Source organism: Vulpes lagopus, chromosome 19, assembly GCF_018345385.1.
Source record: "Vulpes lagopus strain Blue_001 chromosome 19, ASM1834538v1, whole genome shotgun sequence".
Lineage (NCBI taxonomy): Eukaryota > Metazoa > Chordata > Mammalia > Carnivora > Canidae > Vulpes > Vulpes lagopus.
This window is the reverse complement of record NC_054842.1, coordinates 31,485,364-31,499,857: the sequence shown is the minus strand read 5'-3', so window position 1 is coordinate 31,499,857 and position 14,494 is coordinate 31,485,364. Positions and strand designations below refer to the sequence as shown.

Here is a 14,494-nt window from a genome sequence, read left to right as displayed (position 1 = left end):
GAGGAAGCCGGCCATGGCCACCCACTGCAGGAGTCTCAGGCGTGAATTCTTAGGAAGCCTACACTATGTTTGTCTCTGGCATAAACACCTGTGCCCACATCAAGCCAGGGAGCAGCAGGTCCTACCCATTGTTGCACCCTGCTCTTCCTGGCTTCAGGGCTCCCTGCCTCCAGGACAGCCAGGTGCTACATCCCTGAGGGCAGTGCTACCTGGTGAAAGAAGCCTTGTCTTCTGCAGGTGAATTTCGTATGAGTCACGGCCTGGGCCAGAGTGGATTTGGCCCCAGTCAGGCCTGGCATAAGGAAAAGAGAGTTCATGAAGAGATCTTGGATCGATTTGGAATGCAGAAGAGCCAAAGAGGAACTCCAGAGACTTGCAGTTGGGGCCAATTTTAAAATACACATTTTAATAAAGGCAGTTCCTGACACGGAATTGACATTCTAAAAGTTAATAATAACAAATGACCCCCATAGGGTTTTGCCTCCTGGACATTTCATTAGGTGGAATTTTGTGAGGATTTTTGTGGCACTGGCATACCATGCAATGTGCCATGTGAGGATTTAATAAGCCGGTCAACATTTTTATGATCTTCGATGACCATTAAATGTCCCACAAAAAAAATAATTTTACCAACCAAGCCAGCAACAGTGTTTTAATAGATGTGAATGTCGAAAAATAATAAGAGATCAGAGAAATCAAGAACTAGACTCTTAGGGATCCCTGGGTGGTGCAGCGGTTTAGCGCCTGCCTTTGGCCCAGGGCGCGATCCTGGAGACCCGGGATCGAGTCCCACATCGGGCTCCCGGTGCATGGAGCCTGCTTCTCCCTCTGCCTATGTCTCTGCCTCTCTCTCTCTCTCTCTCTCTCTCTCTCTCTCTGTGTGTGTGACTATCATAAATAAATTAAAAAATTTAAAAAAAAAAAGAACTAGACTCTTAAAAGAAACACTTATTCTTTAGGCCTTCATCTACCATGTGCCTGTGCTCCAGCAGCTAGCCTGCCCTCGTGTGTCCCACACACGTGCCTCTGGGCTGTGCATCACAGTCTGCACCACTGCAAAGCTGGCCAGCCCTCCCCGTCCCTCGTGCAATGCACCACCTCACCTATTTTGCTATCAAAATACCTATTTACTGGGTCAGTTCCACTCCCTGCACATAGGCCTTGCAATCGGTCTTAATGTTTCCAGTGTGTTCGTCGCACTGCTCCCGTCATGATCTTCAACCTTCCGGGATTTTCCTTAGGATACAATCCAAACCCCTTCCCAGGACACACAAGCCCTCCAGGAGCGGCCATGCCTCACCCTGCTTAGACCTGGATGCTGGTCATACTGAACTTTATTTCGTGCCGTTCATTCCCTGTCCCCCACCAGCCCCTGATAACCACCATTCTACTCTCTTTCTCTCTATGAATTTGTCTATTCTAGTTTCTTCATATAAGTGGAGTCATGCAATGTTTGCACCTTTGTGTCTGGCTTTTTCCGGTTAGCATAATGTCTTCAGGGTTCTTCCATTTTGTATGTAGCAGGTATCAGACTTTCCTTCCTTTTTAAGGCTCAGTAATATTCCATTTTATGTGTCTATCACATTTTGTTTAACCATTCATTTGTTGATGGACATTTGGATTGTTTCCATCTTTTGGCTATTGTGAATAGCCCTGCTATGAATGCTGGTGTACAAGTCCTGCTTTAAATTCTTTGGGGTATATACCCAGAAATGTAAATGTTGAATCTTATGGTGGTTGTATTTAAGTTTTTTGAAGGAACTGCCATACCATCTTCCATCATGGCTGCACCATTTTGCATTCCTTCCAGCAATGTACTAAGGGCTCTAACTTTTTCTTCATCTTATACAAACAACACTTGATGTTTTCTGTTTGTTGACATTGTTATTGATAATAGCCATCCTGACTAACGCGAAAGGATATCTCATTGTGGTTAGGATTGGAACAATACTGTGGTTGCTTCTTCAATGAACTGTGTGCCACAGTAGGCTGAAGTTTGTGAAGGCAACACTCATGCCTTTGTCTCTGTCACCTCCTTGTCCCCTACCCCAGCAGAGTGCCTGCCCACAGTCACTATTGGCCAAATAACTGACCAACTGAGGATGAATAAAATTTGGTCCCTGAGGTTTTTCAGGACTCAGCATCCAAGTTTTCCCTGTCTGGATGACCTTAACAAGAAGACACCTTATCCTTCCTTGGTGTTCCTGGGACAGGCCTCCTGTTCATTCCATGGGGGAGTTCTGTAGGCCAGGAGTTTTCAAATGTGCCCTATACAAACATCAGTATAGAGGACAGGTAGGGGTGGGACTAGGGGGACCAAGCATGTGTGCCTGGGGAAGAGAGAGAGCAATGAGGAGAGCAGACCCTTACCCCACCATCCAGGGCAGGCTGGGGCACAGTTGAGCATGAGGGGCAGATCTGGTCCACAGCCCTCATATTTCCTCTCTGTGGGGCTTTGAGGCCAACATAGATCAGTGCTTTACCCTCTCTGGCAGTACCCCAAATGAGAATTAAAGGGAATTATGTTAGTGTGAAATGACAAACTCATAGAGCAAGATCAGTGATGTTAGTGGTGTCCATTGGCTTGGACAAGGTATGAGAAAAAGGGATCTTCTGGAAGGGACCCCTCAAGAGCTCTCGAGGCCTTGGAGAGCTGACAGTGCTGATTGGTTAGTGTGGGCCAAGTTAAAAACAATGGCATGGAAGTGGCAGTCACAGGCAGCATGGTGCTCACAGCATGCTGGGAGTCTCTGGGACCCTCCCAGAAAGGAGGGATTGAACTTGAAGGTCTCAAGTCCTTTCCAGCTCCCCAAATTGTAGGATTCTTGGTTGCTGCCCACATTCAGTAAGGACATTAAATGCCTTTGTGTGACACAGTGCCAGGCTTCTCCAGGAATCAGGCTCCAGGGGTCATGATACAGGAGGGATGCATCCCAGGTGAGGATGACACTATCCTCTGTGTCTTCTGTGAGCCTTTGTCCTGCTAAAGAGAACCACACCCCAGGGACCCCAAGTCCGAGGCTGAGCACAGAGCGTTTCAGTCCAGCAGGCCTGGATTTTGATCCTGGATCCCCCTTTTTCAACTGAGCAACCCTTTCCTCTGGGAATGCCGGTATCAACCTCCATGATCAGCTCCTTGCCTGTACCCACAGAGGACAAAGAATGGATAACCATGGGTGGAAGATTCCTCTCACCCAAGAAGGGCTGCTCCTGGAACAGGGAGCCCACACTCTGACCTTTGTGTCTACAATCACTTCCCAAAGGCCTGAGAGAAAGGCCAGATTTGGAGGCCAGCTGGTGGAACTAGAAGACCAGGTGGTGGTTACTGGCGTGCTCTCTCATTACAGGGAACAGCAGCCACTTCCAAGCTGAGCTCTGTCAGAAGCACTGGCAGGACCTGCCCCCTAGTAAGTGCCATAGCACCACCCAGGACTCCCGGAAGGAGACCAGCAGCATGTGGGGTCTCATGGTGGTCGCCCAGCTGCTGGCAGGCGTCGGGACGGTGCCCATTCAGCCATTCGGAATCTCCTATGTGGATGACTTCTCTGAGCCCAACAACTCACCCCTGTACATCTGTGAGTCACAGGCTTGAGGAGGGCTTATGGGGATGTGGCCGCGTCCTGAAGTGGCACTCGCTCAGGTTTGGGGGGCAGACATGTGGTTTGAATGCCAGCTCTATTACCTAGCAACTGTGTGATCCTGGGCAAGTGACTGGACCCCAGGGCCCCAGGTTCCTCTCCTGCAGAGCGGTATCTGCATTGGGCAGCTGTGGGATTACATAAGTAATGTATGTAACCTCTTAGGCCCACACTGGGCATGGGGGAGCTCCTTTAACAGCCCCTGAAAATGCTGCTGTCCAATCCTCCAGGTATAGGCCAGGGTACACGTGTCTTCCCAAACTGTCCACTTACGCCTCAAAGAAGCACAAGCAAAGCAGATAACAAATGACCATCTCACTGCCCCCATCCTTCCCTTAGAACAAGCCGCAATGAGCATTCTTGAGGCCCACGCCTCCAACAAGACAGAGCACACCCACTGGCTCCGTGGCCCCACAGCTCCTGCCAGGGTTCCCAGCATTGTACTTGCAGGGAGCTTCGCCCACAGCACACCCAGCAGGAATCGTTAAATGCTGGGGAGGCTTTCCCTCCTGGCAAGTGGGTCTCTTTGGTAGCTGGCTGGAGGAGAAACAGCCTTGGTTCCACACATCTCAGGATCTTGGGTGATTCTAGTCTTGTCTATGGGAAATGCCCTTGATGTGGACTTGTGAGGGCCAGGGGACAGATGGGGTGACATCTCAGGAATCCCCCAGCTAGGGAAAGAACCCGGGACTGCCACACCCTCTCAAGCTCCCTCAGCCTCCTTTTCCTTCCCTGCTTTCCAGCCATCTTATTTGCCATCTCTGTGTTTGGACCGGCCTTTGGATACCTGCTGGGCTCCGTCATGCTGCAGATCTTTGTGGACTATGGCCGAGTGGACACAGGTGAGTGTGTGCAAGGATGCCCATCCCACCATTGTTTCCAGGGGACAGCCTCCCCAAGTCCCAGCCAGGCAGGGCAGAAGATGAGCTTTAACTCCAAATGCTTGGGCTTCCTCTTTCCCTCATTCATTCGCTCCTGCAGGGCCTCAGGCAGCCGGGAGCAAACTGCGTGCTTCCTCTTGCACAGGACACTTTCTGTCCTCGAGAAGTGTGTAGCAGGAAACCTAGAAACTTGGGACAGGGCTTCAGCTGTTGCTACCATAACTGCCCATCTTGGTAGTGGTATTAAAAATAGTTTTACCGTTCTTGGATTCAAAGATGGCGTTGATTATTCAAAAAAAATTAATAAGAGCTCTTTTGAGGATAAAGAGGCACTATGTAAAACATACACATGGATTATGATTCACATCATGTTTAACTCTGTGAACACTGGTAGTAAACAAGCTGTGTCTAGTCCTGGTTCTACCTCTTACTGGGTAAGTGATCTATATCTTTCTGTGCCTCAGTTTCCTCACCTGTAAAATGGGGCTAATGGTAGTAAAATAAAGTTGTTGTAAGGATTAGAACATGCCTGATATATATATTTAGAGGTTAATAGGTATGAGCTCTTATTCTTCACAAAATGGTATGGACTAAATTGCTGTATATCTTAGAATGAGGAAATATGGTCCGTAGACCAGGACACATGAGGTGTCCACAGGTCGCTGAGGTGACCACCCATGAAGCCAGCCTCCCAATGAATCCTGCAAGGGCTCATGGCCTTTGTAACCTTGTCCTATGCCACCCAGACTCCCAGAGGGCAGGGAGAGCCAGCACTGTCACAGAGGGGCAGGAAAAGTGCTTTGGAAGGTCCAAGGCAGGAGACAGTGCTCCTGCCTGAGGTGGTCAGGGAGGGCTTCCTAGGTAGCTGACATCTGCATTCATCACCATTGGTGGGTAGGATTTCTGCAGGTAGTACTGGGAAGGAAGGCCTTCCAAGGGGAGAAAAACACCTGGACAAAGGCTAGAGACGGAAGATGTGTGGAATGTGGGGATGAAATAAAGTTCCCACCCACCAGAAGATGTGACTAGGAGGCAGGTCTGAGCCAGACACGCAGGAATAATACTCCCACCAGTTCCTGGCACACAGACCGGAGTTTGCCTATTACACAAAGAATATGGACAGACATTAAAGCCACCATCCTGCCAGAGTCCACAGATTCCTGTTCCTGGGTACTGTCAGACCATGATGTCTTCAATGAGGTGTCACCTGCCTTTACTTCACATGACAAGGAAAAGCCAGGAGGAGCTTTCTGCCTCAGGGTCAAGCCATCTTTGCCCTTTTCCTGGCACTTCCTGAATCAGTTCCTGCCTCTTGGTTGCCCAAGGAGACTTGCAGCTGAGTTCCCAGGACCAAGGACAGTGCTCAGATATGCCTGGCATGTTTGACTGAGGGCCATTCTGCTACCTTCTCCCTCCCTCCATGCCCACATGGTTTCTTTACAGCAAGAGGCACAATGGCAGACTCTCAGATGAAGATGGGAGACATTGGCTGGGTGAAGCATCTCCTTTGGAGGCCAAGCAGCTCACTCTGATGATAGTTGTTCCCTCAGGCTTTTAAGGGTTATGAGTTCTCCTCCTTTCTTAGGGATCAGTAAAGTGGGGAGGCAGTAGCATTCAGTGATTAGGAATGGGTTTGGATACCAGAGAGACATGGGTTTAAAATCGACCAATGAAATAGTACTTACTAGCCTTAACCTTGGAGCAGGGCAAAGCTAATATTCTCTGATCCTCAGTCTTCTGATTGGTTGGAGGTGGGTGGATGCAGCCTCCTTCATTGATATACCTACCAAAGGTTGGGAATAAAATAAGATGAGGTCCAGGTTCTGATTCCTTCAGCCTGGGGATTATCTCATGCTCTGCTTCATGCACAGTGGCCACCATGCTCTGGAGACCAGATGGCCTGGAGAGGGAATGCTGTCTTGACCCAGATTCTAGCTCATGCCTTACCTCTTCTGCATCATGGGAAGACAGCCCCCCTGATCAGAGACCCTCTTTCCAGTAGAATGAGATCATGCATTCACTCAGAAAGCACTTGTTCTCTTTGCTTTCTTTCTAGCTGCGGTTAACCTGAGCCCTGGAGATCCCCGGTGGATTGGAGCATGGTGGCTGGGCCTGCTCATCTCCTCAGCCTCCTTGGTTCTTACCTCTTTCCCCTTTTTCTTCTTTCCTCGAGCAATGCTCAGGGAAGCAGAGGTAAGGTTCTGAGAGCCCATGACTCTGCCTCTTAGAATTCAAGAAAGGGAGGTATGGGGAAAAAATAAACTGAACTGAGAAACTGCAGCATGTTAAGCAAATTCTGGGTGAAATCTAAACAAGTTGCATGACACAGGACTTCTCAGAGGCTTTGAGAGGTGAGAGTGTTGGTGAATTTCCAGACAGCCTCTCACCAGAGTGCCCTTTCCACGTCAGGCATCAGGAGGGTTCCAGGGAACATAGTTTGGGAAACACCAAATTCATAGTGAAAAGCCAAATATATGGACTGGCAAAGTTGGCCCCTCATGTGTGAACCTGCAGGACTGAGTGGGAAGGAAAGCTCTAGAGCTGAAGAGCATGAGGGTGGGCTGAGAATGAGTTGACTGTGCGTGGATGGACCTTCTGTGTGTCTGCCAGCCCTGCCTCCTGGGAAAGAAGTCAGGAAAGGATGAGAATGGAAAACAGAGACAAGAGGGCTGGGTGGGGCTTTGATGTTAGGGTCTAAAACTTGTTCTGATCCTATGAAGTTCCTGGGGCACTGCAGTGACTGGGTGACCACATAGGTGGCATCATGGCAGCTGGGTTGAGGTCAGAGAGTCAGGAAGGAGGGAAGGCTGGCCATCTTAAGAAGTCTGTGTAGAGATGAAGGATGAGGCTGAGTGCCAGCGCAGTGGTTGCCAAACAGCTGAGGCAGGACACAGAGAGATGTTCTTGGAGGGGGTGCCAAGTACTCAGCAGTGGGCAGATTGGAGGAGAAGCAGACGAAGTTGGCACCAAGGTTTCAAGCCAGAGCCCGAGCTCAACATCTGGCAGTGAGGTGTGTGAGATCTAGGCCCAGCTGTGGGAGGAGTGGCAAGGGTGGGAGAGCCTCCACCTGTCTTAGGGAAGAACTTCAGAGGTTGTCAGTGCATCGTGGTGGTTTGGGGGTCAGGCGAAACTGAGCCTTAATGCCACTTAAAACCTAGCAGAGTGATCTTGGGCAAGTTGCCCTGTTTCTACATTTCCTTTAAAATACTGGAGATAGAGCACCTGTCTCAGAGGAGGCTCTGAGGAGTGGAGGTGTGTGTGGAAGGCTGGGCACGGTGCCCGATGTGGAGTATGCTCGTAGTACATGGAGCTCCTGGGCCTGGTGGTGTGTTCCCCTGGGAAGCCCTAATGGCGTCAGAGCCCGGGGCCCTTGCACTCCTCATGTAGGGGTTTAGAGCTACAGCTGACAAGTTCACAAGAGGTAGGTGAGCTCACTGAGGTGGTATGCATAAAAGCGTGGGCCAGGGGCCAGGACGCAGCCTGGAGTGGGACTCAACTTTGGGACCAGAATGAAGCAGGGACTCCATAGAGGAGATGGAAAGAAAGAGCTGGAAGCAGAGGTCATTGTGGACCAGTGTATCCCAGAAGCCTGCCAGCTCTGGAATCTGAGGACAGCGAGGAAGTGTAGACATGACAGACAGACAAGATCTAATCAGTCATCTTTTGGCATCAGTCAAGAGAAAGCTAGATATGAATAACATGCCCAGAGGGATCCCAGGAGGCATTGGCATGGTTGTGTTCTGGCCAGCAGCCACCGCACTGGGCTCACTGACATGCAGGTGGCATTGGCTTCAAGCGAGCATTCTCTGGGCGCCCTCCCCCACACACCTGGGGCAGCTCACAGCTGCCCATCCCTGAGCTACCGACACCAGGAGGGGCAAGGGCCCAGGGTAGGGCCACCACATGGAGTTTGGACCATTAACGCTCACCCCCTTTGCTGCCTTCAGAGGTCTCCTGCCATAGTGGATGAAGCAAGGAAGATGGATGAGGCCAAGCCAAGAAGCTCCCTGGTGGATTTCATTAAACGTAACTAACCGCCCCAGCAAATCCCTGGGTGGGGGGGGGGGGGTGTAGCACTGGCTTGAGGTGGGGCCAGGGAGTACCCCAGCCCACGCGGTGTTGTGCATAGGAAGGGGCAGCTAAAGCAGGGGTCTGTAACTGGCCCATCTCCCAGGAGCGGTTCTGCTAGAGGCCCTGGTGACTGCCGCTGTGCAGGTTCCAGGAGACTCAGATTTAAGCAGAGTCAGCCCTGCCTCCATGGTGTGGCCCCCATGTTCTCTCCCTCCTTTCACATGGAGGTGGCTGTCATGTGTCATGCTTAACACCATGTTCCCAGTGTTAGCCCCATTTCTATCCAGCCCCCGCCTGATATCTTCTAGGCACATCCTCACTTTGCTTAGCCTGTGAACATGTTGAGTGGGAGTCGAGAGGCTGTGTGCCCCTGGACTGGCCACTGAACATCTTGGTGCCTCAGATCTGCCCCGAGGAAGAGAGGAGAGCTGCCTAGAGGAGGAGGAAGGGCAGTGACTAGTCCCAAGGCACCCCTGTGGTGACCGCCACGAGGGCCTGGCCCCTGACAACCATCTGTTGACAGGGTTTCCTCGCATCTTCCTGAAGCTGCTGATGAACCCACTCTTCATGCTGGTGGTCCTGGCCCAGTGCACCTTCTCCTCGGTCATTGCTGGCCTCTCCACATTCCTCAACAAGTTTTTGGAGAAGCAGTATGGTGCCTCTGCAGCCTATGCCAACTTCCTCATCGGTGAGTCTGGAGGGTGAGGGCGCTGCAGGAGCTGGAGAGCCCTGCCTAGGCCCTGCCTGAGGGAGCGGCCAGGGCCCTCTACTGCCCATCCAGGGACGGGAGAGGCCAGACCTGGACACAGACAAGAGCCAGAGGAGGACTGGCCCAAAGGAAAGAATTTTAAGGACATTTTTCCTGGTTAGCAATCTAGAATGTTCTTAGCATATCTCTGGGGTCCCTATCATTCCAGGCAGGGGTGGGCAGAGGATAGGATCTGTCTTCCTCTCTGTCAGAGGGGCTGGAAGACTGACAGCCTCCCAAAGGCCCTGACTCCATCAGGGGCAACAGAGAAAAGAGAAAAGCTAGAAATTGGGGTTAGGGAAAATGCCTCCTGGTTTTTTTTTCCCTTCTTCACCAAGGACTTGAATACCCACTAGGGTAAGGAGTATGTGGCCCAGTGATTCTCCACCCTGGCTGCACTTTAGGATCCCCTGGACAGCTTTAAAAAAATACAGATACCCAGGCTGCTTGCTCAGCCAATAAAAGCAGACTCTCTGGGTGGGCCCAGCATTGGTATTTTGTGCAGCTGAGATTGAGGAGCACTGAAGTGGTCCCACCAAGTACCAAAGTGAACTACTGAGCCCAATCCACAGGTGAGCCTGGTCATCTGGAGATGGCAAGATGGTCGGGGCCTTAGCTGTGACCTCATCCCTTTAGCTTCAGTCACTAGCTAGCACATGAAATGGGGCACCACCGTGTGTGATCCAGCTGGTATAATGAGGATGCAATGAGGGGCCAGGTAATGAAAGGCACCTAATAAATGCACCTTCAACCCACATCCCTCTGGCTGCAAGGGCTCCACTTATTTCTTTATTCTTTGCATAAGCAGGGCAATCTGCTATGTCAGGGTAACTCTGTGGATATGCCTGGCAAACAGTAAATGCTCAATTAATGTCATTTATTACCATTAAAGTTGAATGTATCGAATGTTTCTTCAAGCAGCCATGCCCCCTTGCCCATGGTTCAGCTCAGTGTCTACCCCCAACTCCCAGTCCTTTGCACCCAGACCAGCTTCTCTTTGTTTGTAGGTGCCGTGAACCTCCCAGCTGCAGCACTGGGAATGCTGTTCGGAGGAATCCTCATGAAGCGTTTTGTTTTCTCTCTGCAAACCATTCCCCGCGTGGCTGCCACCATCATCACCATCTCCATGATTCTCTGTGCCCCTCTCTTCTTCATGGGATGCTCCACCCCCACGGTAGCAGAGGTCTATCCCCCCAGGTAATGGGAACGAGAGGTGAGGAGATCCCCTTTGCTGAGGCCAGAGCCTAGATCTGGCTGCCATACATCTTCCTTTCTGCTTCTTCAGCTCTTTTCTCTCCTTTTTTACTTTTTGATCTAATCTCTTATGTGGCAACTTAGAAAATGGGGTCTTGAATCATATGCTTAATTATGAGAGGAAATCAGAGGTCCTAGTGAGCCCCACCAATCAGGGTCAGGGTTCTGTTTTTTAAGAAGCACCAAAAACTAATTAGTCTGGTTTCAGGATGAATCTGTAGGGCAGTGAGCCTCAGGAACCAGGAAATAAGCTATGTTTAGCATCAACTCTGTGCCGGCTACAATTACAAAGTCTCCTTGAGCTGCTGAAGAAAGATGAGAGGAGGGGACTTGAAAAGATCTGGGAAAGAACAATGGAAGTGATGGCAGACTCAAAAAATTGGGGCAGGTGAGGCAGAGGGCAGGTAAAGTATACCTGTCAGTTTGCATAAAGCAACCTGGTCCCAAGGTTTAAGTCTGGCTTCGTGTTCAGGAAGAGCTTTAGAGGCCCATGAGAGGAGGGTGCTGAGTGAAGGGCATTTATTTTTTCCTGGGTGCCCCTTCCAACCACCTCTTCTTTTAGGTTTTGCCTAATGAAGTTGCAATTTTTGGAGAAACTGTACCTTTCAGCCTTGGTGTTTTCTTTTTTTCTTTAAGATACTGTCTTTTGTCTTTGGTGGGTGATGGAGAGAAGGGGTATGAGGGAAGGGAGGCTGGCCCAGGGCAGGAACCCCCATTGAATTTGTATTGTTCTGCAGGCAGACCATGGATTAAGAGAAGCTGAGAAAGCTTTGAGCCTTTGGGTGGCTCTTACTAGGAGTGTTTGGGGTTTTTTAAGATTTATTTATTTATTTGAGAGAGAGCAGGGGAAAGGGTGGGGTGGGGAGAGAATCTCAAGTAGACTCCCCGCTGAGTGCAGAGCCCAACGCAGGGCTGGATCCCACGACCCTGAGATCGTGACCTGAGTTGAAATCACGAGCTGGATGCCTAACTGACTGAACCACCCAGGCTCCTCTCACCAGGAGTATTTAGCACAGGGCTTTGTCATCAGACTAGGGTGAGCTCTGGCACAGTTCTTTGTAGTTGGCAAAAGTTACTTATCTAATCTTCAGTTTTCTCTCATGAAAGGAATGTGATTAATTGTAGAGCTGTTGTGAGGGCAGCATAAAAAGTCTTGGGCACTGTGCCTGGCACCAAAGAGATATCCCATTAATATTAACCATCAGCAGTGTAATTATTTCAGCAGAGTCCTGGTCTGTGGTTTGTCAGTTTATCCCAAACCTCAGAGAAATGAAAATCAGATGTGGTGGTCGGGGGGTGGGAATTGTGAGATCAGCTGGTGGAACCCCCTGGGTTGAAGCACAGGGGTGGAGGTTCAGTGACCTAGCAACATCTACATAGACCCAGAGACAGGAGCCCTCCAGACCCCAGATGCCCTCCAGGGGCCCCAGCCTTCTCTCAACCAGAGCCCAGGTAGAGGGGGAGGGAAGGGAAATATTGCCTTGACTCTGGCATAGCATCTGCCATTTCTTTCATCGGAGTCCTGGTTGGTTGGTTGGTTGGTTGGTGGGTTGGTTGGTTGGTTGTCTTGATGCTCTTCTGCAGCACGGGGTTTGCTGACCGAGTCTTTCTGACCAGCAGTTGGCAGTGCCACGGACACTGACCAAGCAGTCAATTCACCACTGGCTCCAATAGGCATGACTCTGATCCCAGGGTGGCACTGGCCCAAGACAAACAGAGACTCACAGGCATACTAACCAGGCGGGGAACTCACCCTGGGCTGGCGCGGGGAGGTTTTTCTTTGGTCTCGCTTTGTTTGATTCCCCATTTCCTGTTTTGCTGGCAGGACATCAAGTCCTATACATCCGCAGCCTCCTGCCTGCCGCAGGCACTGCTCGTGCCCAGACTCCATCTTCCACCCAGTGTGTGGAGACAACGGAGTAGAGTACCTCTCGCCGTGCCACGCCGGCTGCAGCGAAATCAACGTCACCTCCATAGCCTCTAAGCAGCTGGTAAGGGCATGAGAAGCCCTGTGCGGTCTCTGTGCTCAGCTTGTGCCCTCGCAGGCTGCTCCTCAGCTCCAGGATGGATGAACGCCACCCACGCCACACTCGTTCCCAGCCTCCTGGCCCCTGGGCCACACCCGCTCCCTCTCCGCCTCTCCTTCCCTAAGGTCATGACCAGATGCCTACAGCCCAGAGTCAATTAAAGATTGGCTAATGTTCAAAAAAATCACATTCCTGAGGCCCAACAATGCTCAGAGCAGAAACAAGCCAAAGCATTCCTTCAGCTGAGGCCTTTGAGTATCATCCTGACAGATCCTAAGGGGCATCTCTGGGTCCTGCATCCTGGCTGTGTGGGAAGCCACAAGGACAGGCCCAGAGAAATTGCGGGCACAGGGCCTTCTGTGATCTGAACTCAGAAGGTTAGAACTAGAAATACAATCTAGGGTATTTGGTTGAACCCCTCAGCCCCGACATGTGGCTACACAACTGGCCTGAGGTCATACAGCTATTTAGGGGCAGATCTGGTCCTGGAACCCAGGATCCTGCCTCAGTTTCAGACATACCTGGTCAAGGCCATGTATCTCCTGGCCACCAGCCTGCCTTCCACTTGTGCAGCCCACGTTCACTGTGCCCACGTGGTGAGGTTCTACTAGCCCTCTGAGTGCTCTGGCTCCTGGCTTCTGCGTCAGCAAGCAGCAAACCAAGTCAAGACATTTGTTCAGTTATTCAACAAATACTTAGTGAACGTCCAGCACAGCCGTGGGTGTTGAGGACTCAGTGGAGAACCCATCAGACAAAGTCCCTGCTCTTGTCGAGTTTGCATTCTATCAAATAAATGCACAAGATAGTTTTAGAATGTAATCTGTGCCACGGAGATACTTAATGACTAGACTCTCTAGTTCCTGGGGGCCTCCCTAAGATGACATTAGAAGTGAACAACCAGAAGAAGAAAACCCTAGGAAGTTCTGGAAGTGAGGCATTCCAGGTAAAGTAACAGCAAGTGGAAGGCCCGAGGGCATGGAAAAAGCACAGAAGGCTAAGGTTGGCACTGAGAGGCATGTCATACCCAGGCCAAGGCTGGGCAGGCCAGGCCTAGGAGCCAGATGTGCCTTCTCCTAAAAGCAATGGGAAGTCTGTGCAGTTCTGCTAAGGATGCTCTAAGGAGGGGAATGCACCCCATTCCCTTAAGCCCATATGGAGGGCATGGATAAGGCTATCCCCCGCTTAGCATCCTCCTCCAAGAGCACAGGGAAGTGCTGCTCCCACAGCCACCTCCGTGGGCAAAGGGAGACAAAGCATGCAAACAAGATGGTCTCTCCATTGCCTTCTAATTGGAGGAGTCTCTGGTGGCTTCTGTGGTTTTCTTATCTTTATTTACTTACCTCTGATTCATCTACTTCCAGAAATCATCTTGACAGATTTCCAACAACAGCACAAATCCATTAGCATAATATCAAGAAAAGACAATAAATTATAAGGGGAAAAAGTCTATGTGAAAAAAATGCAGACTGAGGGAAGTAACAGTCATATTGTATATAACTTACTTCTGAGCTTCCCGGGAGCCAAAATAAAGAGGGTGCCGAGTTCCTGCTGTCTTCCGGAAGGAAGCACCCTGGCTCATTAGTTCCAGTCCTAGCCTTGTAACTGCTATGACATTTAAATGATCATAGGCTAGTCCATCAGAGGCTGTGAGAAGTAAGGTGAAGACCACCTGCCTGACATGGGCAGTGGCCACCAAGACCAGTTGTGTAAGACTGCTGACCCATATGAACTTGTAGACTGGAGACAGGGACCTCTTTCCCTAGAGTCCTTCACAGACAGGAGGCATTCCTCTCTGGTAGGAAGCTCTGGCAAAGACCTGACAGATGAAGAGCTCAGCGGATTCCACTGGGTTCCCACTGCTGGGTCTCCTCCTGT

General features: G+C 50.6%; 1 protein-coding gene across 1 annotated transcript in view; it reads left to right on the top strand.

Annotated features, from left to right (window-relative positions):
* SLCO2A1 (solute carrier organic anion transporter family member 2A1) overlaps positions 1-14,494 on the top strand; it is an 80,615-nt gene that overhangs the window by 55,995 nt on the left and 10,126 nt on the right. Inside the window, 7 exon segments of the mRNA XM_041734397.1 lie at positions 3,348-3,575; positions 4,382-4,480; positions 6,576-6,712; positions 8,467-8,545; positions 9,114-9,278; positions 10,346-10,535; positions 12,418-12,583. Coding sequence (XP_041590331.1) covers positions 3,348-3,575; positions 4,382-4,480; positions 6,576-6,712; positions 8,467-8,545; positions 9,114-9,278; positions 10,346-10,535; positions 12,418-12,583 — 1,064 coding nt within the window.